Below are 23,182 nucleotides of genomic sequence, written 5' to 3'. Positions count from 1 at the left end.
CTTACTTCTTGCAACTTTAACACATCGTAAACGCCATCCAATGAGCCAAGGAATTCTTGCAATTCCGTGCCCAGACACCGGAAAGCCCGATCAATGATGCCCGTGCAACAAGTGATTATTAATTCTTCACCTAATAGCACTAAAATTTCGCTCGCACTGGACTCGTCCATTTCGAGCAATATTTCTTGAATGTCCGATAAATAATCGTAGTTTGGAAATTTCTTTAGGGTATCCATGTCAATTCGACTGCATGCATGCACATAGGAAAAATGAAATCATCTTTAGATAGAAATCAAATATTTTTTGGCGTTCATCGCCAATCCCCCTGGGGTAAATACTACTTACAGTTTCGTTATATTCGGCCAATTTTGTTTATATTTACAAATTAAAGAAGTCACGGCACTATTTAAGTCTTCATTCTATGACGGTGATGAGATTGCGATTAAGAGTAAATTCTAAAAATCGAACTGGTGTGAGAATTGAACATACCGAGGGGGCCGTTAACAATTGTATGGCCATTTGCAAGTGCCTCAAGGTCAATGCGTCGTCTGTTTGTTCTTCATCCTCCAAGGACCAGTTACCACTGCTCTCTGTTACAACTGAAGATTGACGTGGCAATGAATCAGCCCGACGAAAATAAGGGCAAGCCATTCTCTGCTCTATAGAGCGTTCTACTCAAATACCTCTTGAAATGCTTACGTTTGAAATGCCTTACGGCTTTTTATTAATAATAAAAACGAAAGCAAAGGCAAAGGAATGTGAAAAGTGACAAAAGAAAAAAAAAAAAGTGAAAATATCTGTACAAGTTTATGAGTAAGTGAGTAAATATGTGCACATATATGCACACTTATATGTAGGTATATATATATATATATTATAATATGTACGTATGATATAGGCTGGGGGTTAAGGATAATAAATGTTGTTGAGGCTATAAGGGGAATTTATACCCAAGACTTATCAAGTTCATTGAGGATTTTGAAATTAAAATCAATTACGCACACAATCAAGAGACGGAACAGAAAAACGGAAATAAAAGATTATTTAAAGAATTATAAGTAAATAATGTCTTTTGTTTTTGTAAAGGTCGCTGAAAAAATTCTTAAGAGTTTTACAGATTTACATATATATATATATATATATATATGTGTATATGTCTCTGAAATCTGTGAGAGGGTGCGATAGGGTCAATAGGAGAAACATTTTTTTTAACGTTAAAAAACTTTACCAGATACACACACGATAGAAAATAATTTTCTTCTTTCTTTGTTTTTTTTTTTTTTATGTATATACGCAAATATAGGTATATGTATATCACTGGCGACAAGGTTAAAATTGAAATGAAATCATTAAACAAACGGAAAGAGATATATTTCACCTTAATTGGTTGATTTGCTAAATGCTTAAATTTTCTTCTTTTTTTTTTAAAAATTTAATATTTTTTCTTTTTTGTTTGATTTTTTTTTAATATTGTCCTGCAGATGCGTAAGACAATCTCACGTTTGAATGATTAAAAGCAACTGATAGGAAAATAAGGATTTTTCCTGAAAGCTTAAAGCTATCATTTCAAATTAGTATAAATAGTTGAGCGCAAAATCGTTAACGAAAAAGTTTCAACTTTTTACTTGTTCTTGTTCTTTTTCTTTTTCATTGTTTTTGTTATTTTTTTTATTTTTATCTTTAAGCTTTTCACTATGAAAGTGAAAGCTTAAAAAAACACCTGTTGCCTTTTTTTTGTTTATCGATTGTTTACAACAGTATTTTGAGGTCAACAGTGCAGAGAGGCTGATTGCGCTTCTATATTTGTGACATCGTCGAAGCTCGACGTAAGCTATATTTGTCTTTTCGTTTGTAATGCGCGTAATGTACGTGCAAGAAATCCCATAAAAAGTATTTGATCAATTCGAGTCACTCGAATCACATCGATTTGTCTGCTGGCATACTCGGCCTTAGTTAGTTAGTGTACAAAGGTTCAATTTAATTGTAACTGGGATCGAGGAAAGAATCTCTATGTAGCACGTGTAAATGTTAACTGCGGGCTTCGAGCTATAGATGGACAGGCTTAGTCCTCAAATCTAATTAAAAGCTTTCTTGATCGGCCAACTGAAACGCCCACAATTGTTACGGAAATTCGCCTCGAGATAAATACAAACACAAGTTTCGTGTTTGCTTCCTACCATCTTTATAATCTTCTCTTCGCTGTCTTCTCTTTCTGTCTCTCTCTCTCTCTCTCTCTCTCTCTATCTTTAGCTGCGTAAGTTTGTATCAAGGGGCAACAAAAATGTTGTATAAACAAAAGTCAAAGAGCAAAGAGAATGAATTTAAGCAAAATATGTTAAGCATTTTCTCTCTTTCGTGTAAATGAAAAATGAAAGCTCGCTCTTTCGTAAACGAATGGTATGTTAAATGAGAATAAATGGTGGAGAAGGTGATAACGATTTTACTAATTAAATTTTGTATCAGGCAATCGCAATCAAGGCATATTAAGTAAGTTATTACTTTTGCGAAGTGTAGTGCAATAGTTTAATGATTGATCTCACTGAGCATTAGATTTTGAATTGTGTTTCTATGACGGGTTGTGTTCTCAATTTTGGAAAGACTGCGGAGCCATAAAAAGACGATGGATAATATCGAAAGTGGACAATGCAGTGGTAAAAGGTCGGGTGATTGGGGGCCGCCTATGGGTTTTGCAAATCTTGTAATCGAAGCGGATAGGTTTCTTACAATAAAATATCTATTGAGAAATGAAAGGACAAATATCGGTTTGCAAAGGTGTTTATCGTACCCTCTTGCCATCATCATGATCATGTTTGTTCATATTGGGTGCAACGACACCACAAATTACGCTATAATAACTTTAATAAACTTAAAAGCAACAAACTTCGAATGCATAAGGACGAGATTTTGCAAAAATTGCTGCTCATCAGTGACAAGACAGACCGCTTGAATGTTTAATACAACATGTTTCTTAATCCCAATCTGATTATGTTTTCTTTTTTATAACGATGCGCGAATCATGGAAATAATTAATATGTTATTGTTTGTATTTCTGGTTCAAAGCCATTGATACGTCGTATTTGGTCTGATTTCGAATTATCTATAAAAAAAAAAAAAAATGCGAAAAATAAAGAAAAAATGTCATCATCGTTGCTACAAGTTCTGCATAAACTTCGCTTCGTTTACTGTTATGAAATGTTATGCTTAGTCGTCCCTCCACGTATCTCTACCTCAAATTTCCTCTGACTATGCGACTGTGAGTCACATCGTGGCATAAAAATACATGTTAATGTTGATGCCATTCACTTACTCTAAAATGCAACAAAAATATTTTCATTTTTTAACATTGATTGTTAAAATGTTATCAGAAAACAAAAAAGTGCTCAAGAACACCACGTGGTAAAATTACGGTTAAAGTTATGCAATAAAGATTTTTGTGTAAAAATTATTCTTCGATCGATCGACTCTCACGCTCTACATATATATAACGATTAGCTTTTCAATAGTTTCGTTCAAAACTCAAGATCTCCAAAGAACTTGGGAAGGTTGAGAAAAAATGTCGATATAAAAATAGTTCCATTCAACCGAAAGTCATGCCTTTTGTCGATCCCGTTTTTAATAATCAAAGAAATATGAAATCAAGGCGGCTAAGAGTGTTAAAAAAGTCGTTACGACCTGCATATAATAATTATTCTCTTATTTATATTTCTGTTTTGCGATTGATAAAAACTTTTGCATTTCTTTATAAAAACACAAAAGCGTTACCGTTGTGTGATTGAAAATGCCAAAATGGAGCTCTCAACGGAGCGCCATTCAGTTGCGTATCGGATTGTTCAGTTGTTGGTGGTGTACACGCTTAATTGAGAGAAACACATGCTTTTTAAAGAAGAACAACTAACTCTATAAGTTAAACACATTTTACTGCTAACTGCTATTAATTTTCGCTTTCATTTACGTTAGACGAGCTCGTATTTTAGGGAACGGAAAGGTAACGACGTAACACGATAAGTGGAGATTCCGTCAATCTACAACTGCAATTGCAATGGTTAGCAACAAACAAGCTGTAAGTAGCGTTAATCCATTCATCGTTATCGTTACTTAATTTATTGCCTTTTGACTAAGGTTCATCTAAATATCGAATAGCTTTTCGTTATTAAGTGGCTATAACAATCCGTTATTAATAAGTAAATTGGCGAAATGAAGAATTTTCATTTAATTCTTGAAGGTTGATGACCTTGACCTTCTTTAAATCTCTTAATTTCTATTGTATATAACTTTTTATCAGTTTAGCCACTTGCCGTATGCTTACAACATTTGCGCCCTGACAAACGTACATGGGCCGAGTTAAAAGCTTTCCAGCATTTACATCTACTTCTCTACACGAACTGTATAACACATGGCATTTACGAATTTTTTGATACTAATTTTCACCTCAATTTTTTTCGTTGTTGTTGTATACTCTACACTACTTACGGTCGAACAGATAAAATACGTTAAGTCCCCAGAACAGCTCAAAGTACGCCTGTTTTTTTATAATATTAATCAATCGATCTGCCCATCTGTATGTCTGTTTTATGCCTCTCCATGTACTTTTGTGTGCAAGCTTTTGTGAAATTTCGTGCACTAACCGGTTGAAAACGAATTAGATGGGCCCATTTTTGGGGCCATATCAAGCCATATTTTGAAAAGGTTTTCAAATGTCGTATAACCCATAGGATATTTCAGGATCAGCCTAGTAATACTCTACTAGTGTTCCTGCAAGGATATCCCACGCTTGTGCGGATGTAACAGCCAGAGGAGCTATCATGTCAATCAATTTAGAATAAGATGCTCAATCGATTTAACTATCCCTCTGACTGTCTGTCTATCTGTCCTATGATTGCCCATTATTTTTGTATTACAGATACAAGAAGGAATTCCATGGGACATTTCATGGAAATTGACAATGAATTAGATCGATGCATTTCCTCCACCAATCACGACGTAAAGCCTTATTTGAAGAACGTCGCTGTATGAATAAAGTCTTTCATTTTTAACGTTTCTTGCTGAATAACAGTAATTTTTCGTCACATTTTATCACGACGGTGGCATAATCCTCAAATAGTCCTACAAATAAAATAATGCTAAGTCGAATAATCCTAGAAAGTAAAATACCATAAATAAGTCTTCCAAGACTTAAGCCTTTGTATATTGAAAGGATGCAACTTTTAGTAACTGAATGTGAAAATTGATCTAAAATAATGTTTTACCATATAAAACAACTATATCAAGTTCCGACAATGTGCATCCACGCTTTGGAGCCTTTCCCGAATAAGGGCGGCTAGTAAATATAGTCCACGTCTACTCAGATCTATCTTGTCAAGTGGTGTAGGGTACTTAATACCTGGCCTTGTCCAAGAATTCTATTTTAGCTTGTTCTTTCTTTTTTCTTTTTCTGAATTAATCTTTATTGCAGAGCAGCCATGCCGTAAAACTACTGCCTTTTCTGATTTCATTTATTTTGTATTTTATTTTTGAACCCTATGTTGGAGTATTTTCCAGTACGGCTTTAAAATGCACCCCCATTATCAGTTTAACGCTATACATATTAATGAAAGAGTTCGATTTCGGCCAAGAGTAGGTGAACTGCATAAAAATGTTATAACACAGATAATGTAACATATGTCTTTATCTTAAAAGCTACAAGCGCTCTAAGCTGGTGCTATGGGGCTTAATATTTTCTTGTGGCGGTGATGCCTTACTAAATGTTGGACTATTTCCTCATGGCATGGCATTATTCGGTGCGGCTCACATCTTCTACATAAGATCTTTTGGATGGAGACCTTTGAAATTTTGGATCGGCGCTATAATCTATTTAGTGGGGGTTGCAGGTAAGATGAAATTTGGATATAATTTGGACATTTTCCGTAAGAATTGTTATTTTGTCTTTTTCGTTAATAAGTACTTAGCATTATTTACGGCAAGCTGGATAAAGTTTTGAAAATCGGCGTACCGATCTATTCGGTACTGTTAGCGACCATGTGTTGGCGTTCTCTCGCTCGTATTTATCAAGGAGGAAATTTGTTCAATATCTGTTGCGGTATTGGCGGTCTACTTTTCCTTATATCTGATTCCCTAATCGGCCTTAACATGTTTATCTTAGCAGCGCCCAGTGCTGGAGTAAGTGCTTTACAGTTTTTCTTTTTTCATATAAGATAATTATAAATGCAGTTGCGTTTTTTTTATTTTAGGTGCAGTTTGGGATAATGTTAACTTATTATTTGTCTCAATTGGGTATAACGTTGAGCACTGCCAACGAGTGTAGAGCAATAAATTCGAAATCTTCCGCAGCAACTGTAAAGAATCGCATGAAAAATTCCCGCCTTCATGTTAACTCATAAGACTGATGTAAACATACACACGCACCCATACACACACACACACACACACACACACACACGAACATACATACAAACATACACAATCGCAGAGATAAATTTCGACATCCACCAATTACTGAACAAGAACTTCCATACACCTATATAAATGTATATTTGTCTTCTGATAACTTATCCGTCAGAGCATAATGTATTTTACTTAGCAAAGTCGTTATTGTTATCTTGTTATCTATGTATCCGTATGTATCTATAGAAAATACAATAGGAGAAAAAAGTAGTTCCAACGTACAGTAGCAACAAATTTCCGATATATGTATATGAAATATATTATCTATAAACAAGTATATATACATGATGAATAAATTTTTTTTTGAATTTTAACCTAAACATTGTTTGTAAGGCAATTAATTACAATAGGGGGGTGGTAAACGCCGTCAATGGCAATGAAACAGTTTACAACTGGTCCGACGATGATCGGCAACAGAAGTAAGAAATATCGGCTAATTGATGTATATTCTGAACATTGGATCTGTCAGAATAATATATGGGGGAGATATACGGCCATATATATATTCTGGCTAACAACATAATTGCAATAGGAAATCAGATGATTCGCGGGTAACCAACCTATGGCTGATAAGCTTATTGAAAAAAAAAAAAAAATGCGACCGTAATTATTCCCTGTTCATCCGAGAATATTAATTTTTGACTTTGCTAGAAGTAAGATTCAGTTGAGTGCCTTTTCCCATCTGCCTAGCGTAGTTTGGAAGAATATGTTTTCCCTATAGGATGAAGTTTTAGTAATCGTGCACATCTCATCAATCGGAAAATCTCATTACTAATTATAAGTCCAACTTTTATTCGACCAAATATGTTTATGGAATGAGTCATTATGAAGTATTTACAGAATCAATACTTTTTAGATTGTCTAATACGCATTGTAAACGGTGAATGTCCCAGATTTATTCTAAGGAGAAAGTACGTTTCTAACATTTTATATTCTTATATTCAATGTATGCAGGCACAGCGTTGCATTCATTTGGATTTAGTTCAGTTAGTGTCTCTGTTTTCCATATCATTAATTACTTGAAAATTAAATTTTTTCAAAAAAGTTCTTATACGCAAAAGTCGCTTAAGGGGAGACGGCTTTCTTTTTTCTTTATGTTGAGTATGATGATATCGTTTTTTGATACTTGAATTTTATAACCAATGGTCATAAATTGTTACAAAGAAAATGAAGAGAAAATGAAAATATAAATAACTATATTAATAACAGCGCCCCGATTAACGAATGAATTATGCCACAATGAGAGTGAAAAATACTGCCTGCCTAACAAAACAGAACCCAGGACACGACGAAATGTAATTCGAGCTATAACGTTGTGAATCGAGAGAGTAAGCTCAAAGCTTACGAACTCAGCTTTTGTATGTTGACCACAGAAAGCAAGAAATTGTGATATTCTGTTAACTAACATTTGAAATGTTAACCAATGATGCCAATAAGTTTTTTGAAAGTTTGCAATTATAAACAAAAACCGCTTCGTGGAATTGCTTTGAATTTATTATGTTCTTCGGGGATGCAAGAAAGCTGTGTGCACTGTCAAATTACAATCAACTGCCTTTGAGAAGAAAAATCAAATTTTTTAAAGAAAATTTCATTTTCAAATTTTGACAGTTTATTCATCTAGCAGATCAAGGAGAAAGAAGAAATGCTGTTAAGCACCTTGTAGCTGTAAATAATAATTGTGATAATCGCCTTTTAGGGAAGGGGGCAAGCACAGTTTTCACCTTCTTCTAAACATTTTCTTTCATGTGTTCAGTTCCGCGTTAATCCCGAACAATAATTCTGATTCGACAGCTACACGATATACGTTTTCTTTTCGCCTTTTTAGATAAGTTGTTTAAAATTTCGAAACGTTAGGAAAAGTAATAAATGACTTGAGTTTGATTTGTTAATATTCGTAGCAAAATTTTGCACGATAATCGATTGCATAATAAAGCAGAGAGCCTTTGATTCGCTAAATGATTGTATATAGGGTTATCGTATTATTATCCCTATTGCATGATTTCACTTGTTGCTGTGATAACTATAACTATAGTTAACTGCACAAGCTAGAAACTTTACTTACCCCATTTTATGCTTTGGAAACTCGAATTGAGTTATGTTCTCTTTCCCAAATGGGATATAGATCAAGAAATTTGTCTTACGTCTTTTCTTTTCGCAAGTTTAGCGGGGCGGAAACAAGCCTTGACGTAAATTTTTAGAATTAATTTATTCAATTTGAACAAAGTTCAAAAATTGACATAAAACGCTTGAACAGTTTACATTCGGAGGGATGACTTACAATAGGTTCCCTCAACATTTCAGTTAATATATAAAATAAATCTCTGCAATTATTGGGATTATAAAGTAGTTCGGGCCGCTTTGAAAAGTGTAATAATTTGTACATTTGTATATAGCTCGAAGATAGTGCTTTTAAACAAAAAAGTCATAGTTTCAAGGCGTAGGCCTTAGAGTACCGCTCATACTCTTATCTTAGGAAGCGAATCGAATTAATTTGTACCCCCAATAACTTCAATTATTTCCCATCGTTATCCAGGTATATGCAATGAATTTGTCTGACAAATCACTTATATATCGATCGTTTCTTTTATTAAAAATGTACATGTGTATGTGTGTATGTGTGTAAAAATAATATTAGCGAGCAGTATATATAGTTTTCAAAATAAAAACTTTTTAAAAAAGTGTGCGATGTTTAATGCGATTATTGTTACAGCAGCAGATATTGTGGCAGCAGCACTTCCATTATCACCGCCTTCATCTGGAACCGTTGTTGTCGTTGTTGTGGTTTCATCTTGCAACTAGGAAGGCAAACCATTTATGAATAACCGAATTTTATATATAGATTAAGTCGAGTTTTTAATACCCATCTAATGCTATCGTAAAATACTTAGTTAAAAAGAAACCAAGATAAAATGCTATCCTCTTTATATATATATTACATCGTATCATATATGTATGTTGCATATACAATGCGGCGACAGCGTTTAATAAGTACATGGGAGGGAGAGCAAACATTTTTTATGGGAGTATTTTCCATTTTTAAATCGCTCTTTGGATTAAGGAGTATTTAGGATTTAGTTTGATATTCATCGAGTTTTCGTGAACATTAAATTACAAAGGGGAGGGCTAACCGTAACTGTTGGCAACTGGCCTAACTGATATTTTAATTCAATCTATTCTAAGACCGATTTCATGCTTCGAGACAATTTTTGGTAGATCTTGCTATACATAGACAGCAGGAACACGTGGCTAAATTGATTCCGCTACACAGTAATGCAATAGTGCGGAGTAGGGGACTCAATCGCCCCGGATTATCGGAACGGTTAACTTTCTTTTCTTTCATGTGCCCTGGCAGCAACGTAATTGAATTCTACCCTAGTAGTCGACCAGGTAGGCCTGTTTAGTTTCATTTATGACGGTGCATTCCCACTGAAACAATGTTGCCGGAGGACTTGTTTCGATTTCAAGAAGAATCCCATGTCAGTCGGAGATAAATCGGAGATGTGCATTTGAATTTTGTTTGAAACGAAGCTGAAAGAAGCATATGTGTGATAGAAAAACCAACAGATGACAGAAATAATGTTCGCAGACAGAATGCCTCGACTGAAGGAGCTTAATACCACACTAAACCGTGATAATCGAAGAAAACGTAGTGTTACTTTTTTTGATCATAGCATTCCTTACAGGGTCCCCGATGCGCATTCACATGAGTTATAAATATTTAACAGAACTTGTATACTGCGTGCGATGTGTTGGGAAATAACTTACTTTTGTTTCTAATATCGATTGTAATTCTTGACAACGTCCTTTCTGATTATTGGCTGACACAGCCAGCTGACAGATGGTATCCGAAAGGCATTTGTTATTGCAGCCAGTCGACAATTTGGGATCAGCCAAAGTCACTTTGAATGACCAAAACTAAATTTAGAGAAAACTTTTTGTTTAACACAACACTCTTGACGACAATAACAGAAAAAGTTCACACACTTTACGCAAAAGATCCGGATTTTCGGCCATAAAGTTGAACCATTGATCGATACCCGCCGGACTTAAATCGTTAGTAAAATCTGAAAAATGATATTCTTTAAACCAACGCGGAGTACCCAAGTCACCTTGTTCATTGGCTTCTGTTAGATTGAAAATCCAAGTTTCATGATCAACAACTTGCTATAAAAAATTCGAATTAAAAAATAATAACAAAAAAAAAACAAAAAAAAATTGAAATTAAATTGAAAGCAAAGGAAGAAAAAAATATTGTGTAAGCATACAAAGGTTTGAGGTTCAACGTCATATATCCTGTAGTTGGGATTTTTATAAGAGTACGGTGTCAAACTTCCTCCATTCCAAGATATGGCCATAGGATGACCACGTTCGGAATAGTGTAAAAGCATTTCATCTCTGTGCGTATGACCGTTAAAAATACCGCTTATAACGTGGCTGAAACGTTCAATTATACGATTATATTCACGCGCCCAAACCGGCCAACAATCTTTACCGCCCGAAGGTATGTGAGCCAAGATATGAACATGTTCACCGTTTTCCTCGGCCGCCAAGAGAGTATCATGCAGCCATTGCAACTGAGGTAAGCTCGTCTCTTTGCCATTGTAATAGATCCACCAGTTAAATATATAACAGTCCATATTAGACAAGGAGATAATACGAAAACCCGGTCTCGGTGTGACTGTATAGTAGCCTCCTTTTAATATCGTATCTCTGGCCTCAATAGGTAGCCAATCGGACCACAAAGTCCATAAGTGTTCATATAACCAGACAGAAGAAAAATTTGATGGAACATTTTCGTTACCAAATCTATATTAGAAAAGTTTAAAAAAGTATTGACCTCTTTAAAACAAAAAATTGGACAAGAAAAGAGATTTCAAAATCAATTTACACATTAGCAGGATGAGCTTCATGATTTCCTATCGCTGGATAAACTTTTGTCTTTCCGAAATGCTTCGATAACAAATCAAAAATTTCGGTAATAATTTCTTTATTACTTTCTTCTGTTGTCGACCATATATTATGCGGTACTATGTCGCCCGTATAATAAATATAATCAATTTGGCCTTGAGTTTGAATATGCTCCAAAGCATTTACAACTAAGCGCATAGGTGCGTCACAATCACGATAATCCCCCCAACGACCTGCGCCAAGTTGGTCAGGAATATTTATATTGTCTGCATTACGACAGCATAAAGGCTCTTCGCAATCGGCAAGAGAGCCCTCTTTATAATCGGGATCATAGTGTATATCGCTAAGATGTAAAATCCTTAAATCATTTGCAGTCTTTTGTGGAATCTCATCTTTTGGTTTAGTTAACGGTCCCGTTGTATTGTCAACTTCTACGCTCCATTCGAATTCCTCCTGTTTCACTACGCAAAACGATATAGGCAATAGACCACATATGGAACGAGCGTCGGCTTTCGAATTCATTACAATGTAATGTACCGTTGGCCAATTGACATCGAAAAGACCGGAGCAAACGTCAGGCGTTTGCAATTGAAATCGCTGACAAAGTTCCAACATTAAGTTTTTAGTGTTACTTTCGGCATTCGGACCATTCAATTCCCCATTCTCATCGCGAAACATGTGAGTTATAATATTGACGACAGCCTGACAAGTGGTACACATAAAGAGTTGATCTTTGGTTTTCCATTCGGCTATGCTAGTGGTAAAGATTTCTTTAAGTGTATGCATATTGGCCAGTTTGTTTGATAGTGCCTTCAAGCTCTCCGATTCATGGCCAGTTTTTAGAAAATTTATATATTCTTCAGAGAACTCGTTGGCAATATCGGCTGCAGGGTAAGCATAAACGGGAAAAAATTCTTTATATATTCAAGACAAACAACTTGATTAACTTTGAAATGTATTTTTCTGCTACAAATGAAAATTATTTTTTATAGTTTAGCATTTTTATTGTGCTATAGATAAGAATTACAAAAGTTAAACAAATTTTTTGTTTATTGCTATAGCGAAGTTAATAAAGTAGTTACCAGCGAATACCCATTTAATTGACTGATAAATTTCATTTAAATATGCAACTGTAATTAGTTGCAATAGCAATTTACAAGACGGTAAGGAGTAAGAAATAGTGTTTTATATGAATTTTTGCTGAGTTAGATGGATATTGTGCCGACTTGTGAACGTTTGTTGCAAATCTTGCAAAAATGTATATATATATTTTAGAAAATATTATTTCGACGGGTATGACGATTTAGATTCAGCTATGAATGCAATGGCATATAAAATTTTATATGAACTCATATATAGGTGTTAAAGCGATTAAAAAAGGGATCCGATTCGAGCCATTTTCAATAGCGCCACTCCATCAAACTTTATGAAATCATCTCAAGAATAGCGGGATGCCGTTGAACAGAACACAACACGATGGGCGGATGGACGGACAAGTTTAATTCGATTTTAGCAAAAACCCTCACGTGATATGTGCACCAAGAGCTTGTACGGCAAGTGGTGTAGAGTAAAATTACCTACGAGAGTTGCGTACTTATCCGTCTATGTCTTGGATATCAAGAGCATCCTTAATATTTTTTTTTTTGGTGCATTCTGCACATTTTTCACAATATTTAGTAGATCTCGAAGTCTCTCTACAAATTCTAAAACCCAAAATGCCGTATAGTATTTCTTTGAACAACAACAACAACGCCAAGCGTTAGTCGCAAAATAATCAGTTATTTTGAAAGTCGTACTCTCAAGGCTAACAAGCAAAAATTTAACGAGACCAAAGGCCAATTTGTTACTCACATGATCTTCCAAATATAATCGAATCATCATCGTCGGTAAGATCTTCAGTGAATTTCTGCAAACTAACTGAAGCCACCATTACACTAAACAACACCACAAATAATAGCTTTTTAAGCATTTCAATGTGATAACAATGGATGGTCTGTCTCTAAGTCTAGTACACGAGTCAAAGACTGAAAAGTTACTAAAGTTTTTTCGATTAAAATGTAGTTAATTATTATGGTTCTGTTGATGTGACATTTTCAATTTTCTTTTAGTAAATTACCTTTCAATAAACGTATAAACTTATCGTTAATATTGTACAGTAAAAAGATTAACAAAATCAACTATAATGTTATCACACGAGAGATAAGTTAATAAAACAGGTGCCGTTAGAATCGTATAGAATTCTGACTCTGCAGCAGACACTACAAGAACGATGAATGAAAATTTCAACATTTTTTCCGATTTAATGAAATGAAAAAAAGTTTTCAATAAAGATAATTCCGAAATATACGAATATATGAATAAACAGAGCGTTCTACTACTAACGCTACTAATGGCACTAGAACAAACAATTGCGTAAACGCACGTTATATAGCCTCTGTTACATTTATTATCGTACACATGTTTGTTTCTTGTGCTTTTAAATGTGCTCAGTTTCAGATATTAATAAACATAAATAAAAAAAAAACAAACAAAGACAAGATCTAGATATTGTTGACATAACAAACAATATCAATTACTCGTGAGTAATTATGGATTTTAAAAATTTACAAAATTTCATAATTTTAAGTTTAAAGTGTCTTTAGATGTTTGCACATAACGTCTGAACATGTGAAATAGCTTCAAAGATACGAAACGTATGTGATTCGCATCTACTGCACTTGCGTCATGTATGGAACACCTGGAATCGACCCACTTTTCATTACACCGATCGACTCGGAATCATTTTCTGAACGGTCAGAATTACTTTCAGAATCGACCTCAACTTGTCTATCCGTCTGTCCGTTTTGATTGCTTGTGTTCTTCAAACTATAGATCACAATTTTTGAGATAATTCAATGAAGTTTGGAGCACTGACGTATCTGGGCCTAACGACGATCGCTGTTGAAAATATTTCGGATCGGTCGCCCAAGTTCACATACGGATAACTGTAGGGTGCTGCTTTTATTTTTTGTTTTTCGAAAATTACTTAAAGAATTTTCCAAATATATCAGCAAACGTACAACCAACCACACGTACAAGGTTTCCTCGTTTATAATGATTAGCCTTTCGTTAAATAATTTGAAGAGATGATCCAATAATGTCCCCGGTAAATAGCGTCTTTGATATATATTTTTGCGCCCTACAAACATTTAGCAAGTTTGTATGCATTAGGCGACTGCGAGAGAAAAAGAGAGAAAGGGTCTTTCAAAGTGATAAATACAAGATGACATTTACGCAGGTTGGGAGGTTAGAAATGCTTTTATAAAATTATACGTTGCAGCGATACTGTTCTATCCTTAGGAGTTGAAAATTGTTTTTTCCCTTAAGGAGTTGAAAATAAAGTTTTTGTTTTTTTAATTTCTTTTGCGTTTGCAATTTATTTTCTTATTTTTATATTAGTGGTTGCAATAGATTTTTTTGTACCCTTCAGTGAGAGTTGAGGATCTATTCGTCTTATCGAGATGTTTGCAACAGCCAGGAGGAGAGGAAGCTTTAATGTATTATTATTATTACAATTCGTCAGCATCGGATTATGAATCGATTTACAGATGTCTGTCTCCCATCCCCGCTAATGTAGCTGTATGTGTGGTAAACTCTCTACCGATTGAAAAAATTAAGGTACAGTGGCTTTAAGTTTGCAAAAGCAAGTTACAAGTTCTCGCAGCGAAGATGTAGTTGTGAAAATCGGCCAATCTAGCCAGAGAGCATGCTTGCAACAGCACAAAATAACCTGAGGAATATTGCGGTTTTTAAAAAAAAGAAATATTATTACACATAAAACGCATGTGGATGAAACAATGAAAATTTCTTTGTATATCCTCCTAAAGGTTATCATGCAGTGCCTCTAAGGTATTGGAAGCGGACAAAAACTCGCCCACTCGCGCAATCAAATTTATACGGCATCGAAGGCTCATTTGTTTTGTTTTTGCTTTTTCATTGAACAAAAAGGGGAAGGGTGCAAAAGATTCGATATAATTTTCCTATTTGCTGTTGTTTTTTTAAACTTTCTGTTGCTTTCACTTTTGTTTATTTTAAGTTTGTTTCGTGTACATTCTCGTTATATTGGATAAAAATCTTATTTACTTTTGTTCAACAACAAGTTTTTTTTTTTTTTTTTTTTTTTTTTTTTGCACTTTTTGTTGTTCTTTTCATTTTCATTTTCATTTGGAATGTTTTCGTTTTTTATTTTCTCTTATCGTTCGCTTCTATTGTGCTGGTTAAACATGTCTGTCATACAAGGCAGGAAAACATGCAATAATGTGTGCATCACGCTTCGCTTTTTAAATAAACCCACGTTACGTTTCATTTCGCTTCTCTTTAGAGCGTTTTTCTTGTGGTTGTTGTTGTTGCTGTTACTGACATTATAAATGCAATTTTTGGGGATTAGCCGCACGCTAAAGAAGGGAAGTATGGTATGGTATAAGTGTGAAGAAAAAAGAAGAAAAAAAAGGGGAAAAATATGGAAAAGGGTCAATGTATGGGCGATTAAACAAGCTTGATGAAAACGATGCGACTACTAATCGGCCTTTTTCGTGTCAAGAACTCAGTCAGTCAGCTATCAAGCGCATAGACCTGCTGCTGCATAGGTTAATGCAACGATTTAAAGTTGCTTTTGCTGAAATTAATGCACGAAAGACGTGTACACGTTAACGATAGCTTTTAAATATTTGCCAGAGAAGGCTTTAGGGGAATCAACAATCTCGGTTACAGTTTAATGCAAGCAATACATTGAACTCCGTACAAGCACACACCTTACGATTGACTATATTCTTCCGGTTTTTGTTTTCAGTTTAACCATTCGGCGGATTGGATGGATGGTTAATAGAGGAAGAGAAGAGAAGAGCTTTGCTCTTTCAATTAGCTAAGCAAAATGAAAATTTTATACGCTGGGTGTTGTTCCTAATAGTCGAATAGTAGATATGTTTGTGAAACAGATATAGTAAAACATGTTGTTAGCTATTAAGAAAAGTTCAATGCTATGATGTAGTAACAAATGTCGTCTCTATTATTACTAACATGAGATCAATGTTTTGCAGACTAAGCAAACAATTTCACATTTTTCACTCATTTGCGATCTCGGCCAATTGATGTCAATATACCGCTAGTGTACAGTAACTGCAATGAATTATTTCCATCTGTCGTCTGCGAGATATACAGGAGTCTTTCTTGAAAGTGATTCGTGCTGACGGTTCTTTTTCTTCATTACAGCATTTTTCGTGGGTGACCTTTTAATACCATTTTATCGATGAGAAAATTTACAACTCAACAGTATAAAGATTTATTATTATTTTATTTCACACATTCTAGTTTTAAAATTATTGCAAATTGACTATAAACTGACTGCTGTTAGGGCAGCAATAAATTGTCACCTGTTAGTGTTTTACAGGTAGGTCAGAGGCATACGAAACTTATAAACGGAATGCATAATAATAAATTATATGGAAAGAACTTTAGCTAAAGCGATATAAACTAAATTATTTGCTATTTAGGTAAACGAATGTTTGGGTTGAAAATAAGTAATGCAAAGAAGTTAACAGTGACGCATAAATCAGTCCCCAGCAAATCAAATAACCAGTAATCTGTAGTTCAGCGTGAAAGAGAGAGAGAGAGAGATGAGAGTAAGGATTGTTCTTAATATTGCGGCCACATTTTAAACATCAAACTTATTCTCCCCAGATCGATGTTAATGCATGGAAGATTTGATTTCAATAAAGGACAGTTCACGCATAATTGATTTGCTATGTAATAACTTTGGTGAAGCAAGAATTTCAGGAAGCTCTGCAGACTTACTGCGGCTTAACACGGCCGCAATAATAAATCAAATTCTATTTATATTCCATTTTGTTAGAATATTTGAATATTTTATCAATGCCACATTTAGTGAATAAATGGCCAGAAAATTGAGCCATAGCGCGTTCTTTCTCAGCGAAGAGTTGTGATGGCCATGTGCATAAAGTTATAGTTAAAATCTAATTGCAATAAATGCGAATATTGAAAATCCCTATATTGCTATATATTTTTCATTTTCACTATTAGAGCGTGTTTGAAAACTTCCTCGCTTTGTATTAATAATAATATCTAGCGGACTTGTTTGCTTTAAAATAAAATATTTGCACAAAGCATGTAATATCTGTAATAATAAGTATGGTGTATATGTAACTGTGTGTGTGCATTGATGCAGAAGAAAAATGAATGGTACAAAAAGAATTACTTATTTTCTTTATACTTGTTCTTACTTTACTGTTCATTATTTTAAGTGCACCTGAATATTGCTCCAAGCTGACTCATCATAATGCACTGTGGGAAGCCATATAAACATAATGCAATAGAAAATCCTGCTCTTAAGCGCTTTACAACTATTTCTATGAACATAAAGTCAAGTTTTTTTTTTTTTTTCTTCAAACAAGAAAGAGGCGGCAGTGAAGTTGTTTGTTTTATGTTTTTGGACTAAACGACTTTGCGATAATTTAATCTTTTTTGTACATAAAGAATCGAATGAGTAACGGAAGAAATTAGATTTGGCTTAAATCGTAGCTTCTCGTACTCTCATCTCGGACATGTTTTTATATCCTTCACTTGGGGTATATAGATCTGCCTTTTAGTTGTACCGTTCAACTCAGAATCACTTTTTGAATCGCTCTAAACTTCTGTTGATCTGTCCGCCTGTCCGTCCATCCGACTTCTTGTCTTTTGTTCAACTTACACAGATCGCAAAAAATTATATATTTAGATGAAATTTTGTACATTGACGTGTTCGGGTCCAAGGACAAACACTTAAGAATGGTTGAGATCGGACCACACTCTTCGACCATTCCCCACATTAAGCCATATTTTTAAGCCATTTTTTTCAAAATATGTATAATGTTATTAAACAAAGTGGTGCAAGTTGGTGGTGGTATTTAACGGTGCACTATGTATTCCACTGTAGTATGTTTGCTCGTTCCTAGCTGGTTTTATTGAAAGCAAAGTTTTGAAATATAGAAAATAGATTTGATTCAAATCATTACAAGACATGTACATAAACATAAGCAGCATATGCTTATAAAACTTTAGCTTTAACGTTTAATACAAATTCGCGCCAGAGGCAACTAAGTCTAGTTGTATCCTCGAATTTAGGAAAATAAGATCAATGAATGCCGGCACACTCTTTTGATTTATACGTACGTGCGTGTTGCATATATTCAGCCATAAATGTCTATAGAGGTATTCACATCTGTAGGCGATGGAAAACATAGATATATATACATATACATATACATATACATTAATATATACATGTAAAGTATAAACGATGCGATGGGGCAATGCTGCTTAGCCAAATGTAGTTCTTTAGCTATTACTTCGTTATATAAATGCTTGCTTATTATCTGAAGGATTTCGGATAATTGATCTGGGATCGCTCTCTAAATTTCCTAAAGCCAATTCATAATTTTCAGCATAAGGCTTGTTTTTTGTATCAACGTTTATATGGGAATGGTTAAAAAAATGATGCATGTAGATGGAGGGACCGACATGCTTAAATCGATTTAAAAGATAAATCTCTGCTAACATCTTTCTGTTGTTGCATACATTCACACGAACTTAATACACCATTGTACTGAAAATGGTGTGTGCTTATAATGATAGAATAATTACCAAGAAATTTAACTGAACGACCTGTCACAACCATGTCAGGTTTACCAAAAAAATTTCCAAGAAAAACAATAGTAGAACAGAAATGAATTACTTAAGACTTCATGTGCACCTTTATTCAAATAATGTGCAAGAAATTTCTGCGAAACGCCATCAACTTGATAATGAAAGTTAATTCGGAACAGTTTAACACTTAATATCTTAAACGTATGAAGTTAATCAAGAGATTAAGAGAATTAATTATTGAATAACATAAGGAAAGCAAGGGTTAAATTGTGATAAAATCTGTAAGAGACGCACTTACCATTTTCTTATTTTCTTTTGAAAGTGAAGTACCCGGTGGTCTTGCGATTTTTTTGTGGTATTGTGAGCTGATAAGTATTTCATAACCAACTGATGCTGGCATTAGTGTGTTTGTGTAATACACGCCAGGAGAGGACACTGAAAAGAAGACAAATGAAAAGAGTTTTATTAGGATATGAATGGTACGACATTATTTATTATTTCGACAATGAATCTTAGAATCGGCGTAGTGCTTGCTTTAAAGGATAGAAAGAGAATCGATTTTTCTTTGTTAAATTTTTGTAATCTTAAGTTAATTAGCTGCAATGAGAGAGAGAGAATTTAGAAAAAGGAAAAACAATGTAAAGTAAAAGCAAACGACGTTCAAATACTGACTTAGCCAATTATCAGTCAAGCAGTTGAACATCAGCTGGTTTGACATCTGAACATTTTTTGCATTCTTACGCTTCTAACCGCATTACAAATAAGATAGATACTCAAAGATAAGGAAATTAATAAATGGACAAAAAAGCCATTTGAAGCCAAAGCCTTGCCAAAGTTGGAGCGAATTCGACCATTAACTGCTAAACCAAATCAATGCAATCCAAAGTTACGTGTGTTGACGGAAATTGTTGCTTGAAAATATTTTGCATGTAAAGCGATTCAAAACGTGAACCGAACTGTTACGATTACGTTTTTCAGGGAATTTTCACTGGTTAACAAAAACATGAACATCTTTTGCCGGATGAACCGCTACTCTACTCCACATTGTCGTGGACCAGTCGTGCCTGTTAGTTTATAGCGAATGTACTAAATTATGAAGCATAACAAAGTTCAACTTCTTTTTTTGTTGCTCGCCCTGATACTGCCAATGTTACGTCACTCGAAAGCGATTTGTTTTGGAAAATCGCCATGAATTTTTTTTCTTTGTTTCGTTTGTTCTCTCTGTCAGTTCCTTTGTTAATTAACTCGATCCTCTTGAGCACTCAGAGCTTAACGAAGAAATGGTGTAATAGCACTATCTACGCCAAAGATGAAGTTAATTGAAGTCCATCAATACTGAACTAAACATCAAGTGCAATATCAAGTAGCGCTCTGCGTTGGTTAGCAGACGAACTAAATACACTTGCATACGGTAAGCTCTTCGAACAATGAACACTATTCGTACTTCTACTTCTATAATCTAGAAGTGCTCGAGCTACATACAAATATATCGATAACGATTGAATTTTTTGTTTTTTTTTCTCACATATGCTGCCAAAGGTTTTGTAATACCTTGGCCAGCCAATGGCGGTAGAAATTGCTTTTTAACATCCTTTGATGTAAGTGGATTGATGCGATTGCCGATGCATGCATGAACAAACGGAAATTGTATCTCAAATAGCGGATATTGTGAATCTTTTACCACCGCCGGCAATTTTTTAAGCTAAATATCAAGTGAGAAGTTTTTCACAAGACAAACACGCAACTGTCTGTGGTACGATGGCAGGCAAAGGCCTGCATATTGAATCTTAAGGTGCGCGCACGAATATAATGCTTGAGCGTGTATGCAGTGAATACATGAACGCATGCATATATAAGCCGCCTATGTTCTTTCAAGGATATTAAAAATTAACTTAATTGTTTGTAAAACACGTTTATTTCTCAATACTTTACGACATGACGCGGTGTATCACAGATTTAATATGCGCCACGTTCGGATGATGTTTTAAAATATGGCTCTGTCAACTCGTATACGCTCACAATGTGTTACAATGTGTTACAATGTGTTGGCAGATGCGATAGGTGAGTTGCATTGACGCTCAATTGTTTTCAGCGAAATTGAAGCTGACGTCTTTGCATGATAGATACACTGTCTCGTTGACAAGGCGATGAACAAATTGTATTAAGGATGTAATTGTAATATGTTATTTATATTATCCTGTTCTCTTGTAATTTTATTAAAAAAAAATTCTATATAATTAGTTTCAAGGAAAAAGTTTTCCTATATAAAATAATTGATATGAAATATAAATTAAATAGTAATTCTTCTTAATAAGAGAATATATTATTATCTTTAGAGAGGGCTTTTGAAAAGGAGAAATCTCATCAGGCAAGAGCATTACTTTGGTTTGTCTACGATTGGATCAAAAAATTATGATAGTTAGCTAATTCAAATACTGAGCTGAGTTAATCGTAAAAGGCCTATAGCTTATGAGACAACATTTACGTAGGCTAGCGTTTTTTTTTTTGTTTCTTTGCCTGAACATCTTATTTGCATTTCATCAAAATTTTGGATTTACCAAAAAGACACAACAGTAAATGTTATAGCGAGAATTGCGAATGTATATAAGAAACATATTCCAAATGCAAACCATAATTTCGGACACAAAAATTCTGTTTTAAATATCGATCACTTCCATAGACTTAAATCTGATTGATTAGAGAGAAGTTATCAATTTTCGTCAGCCATCTCGGGAAAAGTCTCGTCCTTGTAAACGAAGGATTTTGTGTTAGATGCCAACAAATATAAAAGAAGACTGCTATTGATTTTGTTAGGAGCCTGATCTCAAGCTCGACTGCTTCCCCTCCTGCACGTGCCAAATACTATCCAAGGAAGCTTACCTACATCCAAGCAAAGCGATGGTGCTGCCACCACTGATTTATTCATTAGACATTTGCTTTTCTGTTTAATACCTTTTTCAATCGACGGCTTGCTGCCTGCCCCCTCCAAAAATTGGGGAAACTGCGATGAAGCGATGAAGTACTGTCGTGCATTGAATAATTTTAAAGTCTCCTACCAACCTATATTCTGTATTATACGTAGACCATCATTTCGTATGTCTTTGCTAAAGCGTCGATACACCTTTGGAAAGCCCTTCTATCAACTGTTAAGAAACTGCTGCACAACTTCCTTGCACAATGACCGCAATTCGCATATAATTTATAATATTCATTATTACATATAAAATCGCTATAAATATTGCATAGCGTATGGTAAGCATTAATATATGCCCCATAATGATTATATGCTCTCTGACATGATGCAATACGACAGGAGATTAAACACGAAAAGATTGATCATTAACGCAGACAGTCTCTTGAATAAATCAACGCATAAAAAACGACGAAATATGAAGCAATTAAGGAAATTGTATTCGGCTATGACCGTACCTTTGATGCCCATCAGCATTAGCTTGAAAAGATGAGCTTTAGATAATCTGTAATTCTGGTTGGGTGCGTGTGACTTTTCTTCTTTTTTTTTTTTTTTTTGATTTTCACTGTCATACCCCATACGGTGCGATTGAGGATAGAAATTTTATTTTCTTTGGCTTATGCGTAACGAGCACGAAAACATTGGGAATAGAAATGTTCTCAGCTTATACGATAAACTGCTACAGATATGTGCTTGGACTCATTTGGTCCACTATCAACTAATACTATACCAATATACTCGTACTCGTAAGTGATTTCAATGTTTCAATGCGAAATGGAATATTTATCACACAGGCATACACAGATGATGGACGGAGAGACAGACCTAAATTAAACCGCTATTATATATATACATTGGTACTTTAAAAGGTACTTTGAAGCCTCCGTCGCGAAACGTTTACGAATGTTTTGATGAAATAAATATACCGCCAATATTCGTAAGTAAAGAAAAATCTCATTAATTCGCGAAAATTTGTCATGTTTCTGTTGCTTGTTATACTTTATAATATTCAAAACCATTAATTTCTTAACATTCGTTTTTAGTATTAGTTTGGGGAAAAAGAAATCCATTATTTTTTCGGTAGATGGCTGCACTGATAGATTTCTCGTAAAGTATCGATCAAACAATTTCAGATTTATGCTCGTTGGAAAGGTGACATTTCGCAGTAAAAAAAATTCTTTTGCT

At 34.5% G+C, this 23,182-nt stretch overlaps 3 protein-coding genes across 5 annotated transcripts in view; 1 reads left to right on the top strand and 2 right to left on the bottom strand.

Annotated features, from left to right (window-relative positions):
• LOC119635188 (head-specific guanylate cyclase) overlaps nucleotides 1-23,182 on the bottom strand; it is a 37,292-nt gene that overhangs the window by 2,549 nt on the left and 11,561 nt on the right. For 2 of the 3 annotated variants that reach the window (XM_038029868.1, XM_038029869.1), the window contains exons 2-5: nucleotides 19,325-19,461; nucleotides 490-717; nucleotides 346-419; nucleotides 6-246 (exon numbers count right to left, since the gene is read on the bottom strand). In XM_038029868.1, the coding sequence (XP_037885796.1) occupies nucleotides 6-246; nucleotides 346-419; nucleotides 490-651 (477 nt within the window). In that variant the 5' untranslated portion in view covers nucleotides 652-717; nucleotides 19,325-19,461. Of the gene's footprint in view, nucleotides 1-5; nucleotides 247-345; nucleotides 420-489; nucleotides 718-1,378; nucleotides 2,408-19,324; nucleotides 19,462-23,182 lie in introns of those variants that run through there. The other variant, XM_038029867.1, reaches the window with a different exon arrangement.
• On the top strand, nucleotides 3,808-6,498 carry LOC119635191 (lysoplasmalogenase-like protein TMEM86A). The gene is made up of 5 exons (XM_038029872.1): nucleotides 3,808-4,060; nucleotides 5,453-5,613; nucleotides 5,677-5,867; nucleotides 5,939-6,156; nucleotides 6,228-6,498. The coding sequence occupies exons 1-5, from the start codon at nucleotides 4,040-4,042 to the stop codon at nucleotides 6,375-6,377; spliced, it is 741 nt and encodes a 246-aa protein (XP_037885800.1). The 5' UTR covers nucleotides 3,808-4,039; the 3' UTR covers nucleotides 6,378-6,498.
• Nucleotides 9,037-13,389, bottom strand: LOC119635187 (sphingomyelin phosphodiesterase-like). Its single transcript, XM_038029866.1, has 6 exons — nucleotides 13,201-13,389; nucleotides 11,330-12,233; nucleotides 10,707-11,247; nucleotides 10,426-10,605; nucleotides 10,207-10,356; nucleotides 9,037-9,236 (listed from the first exon to the last, which is right to left on the bottom strand). Exons 1-6 carry the CDS (start codon nucleotides 13,316-13,318, stop codon nucleotides 9,096-9,098), a joined length of 2,034 nt encoding a protein of 677 aa, XP_037885794.1. The 5' UTR covers nucleotides 13,319-13,389; the 3' UTR covers nucleotides 9,037-9,095.

The sequence above is a fragment of the Glossina fuscipes genome, unplaced genomic scaffold (genome assembly GCF_014805625.2).
Source record: "Glossina fuscipes isolate IAEA_lab_2018 unplaced genomic scaffold, Yale_Gfus_2 3, whole genome shotgun sequence".
Classification (NCBI taxonomy): Eukaryota; Metazoa; Arthropoda; class Insecta; order Diptera; family Glossinidae; genus Glossina; species Glossina fuscipes.
This window is presented reverse-complemented; position numbering and strand designations above follow the sequence as displayed.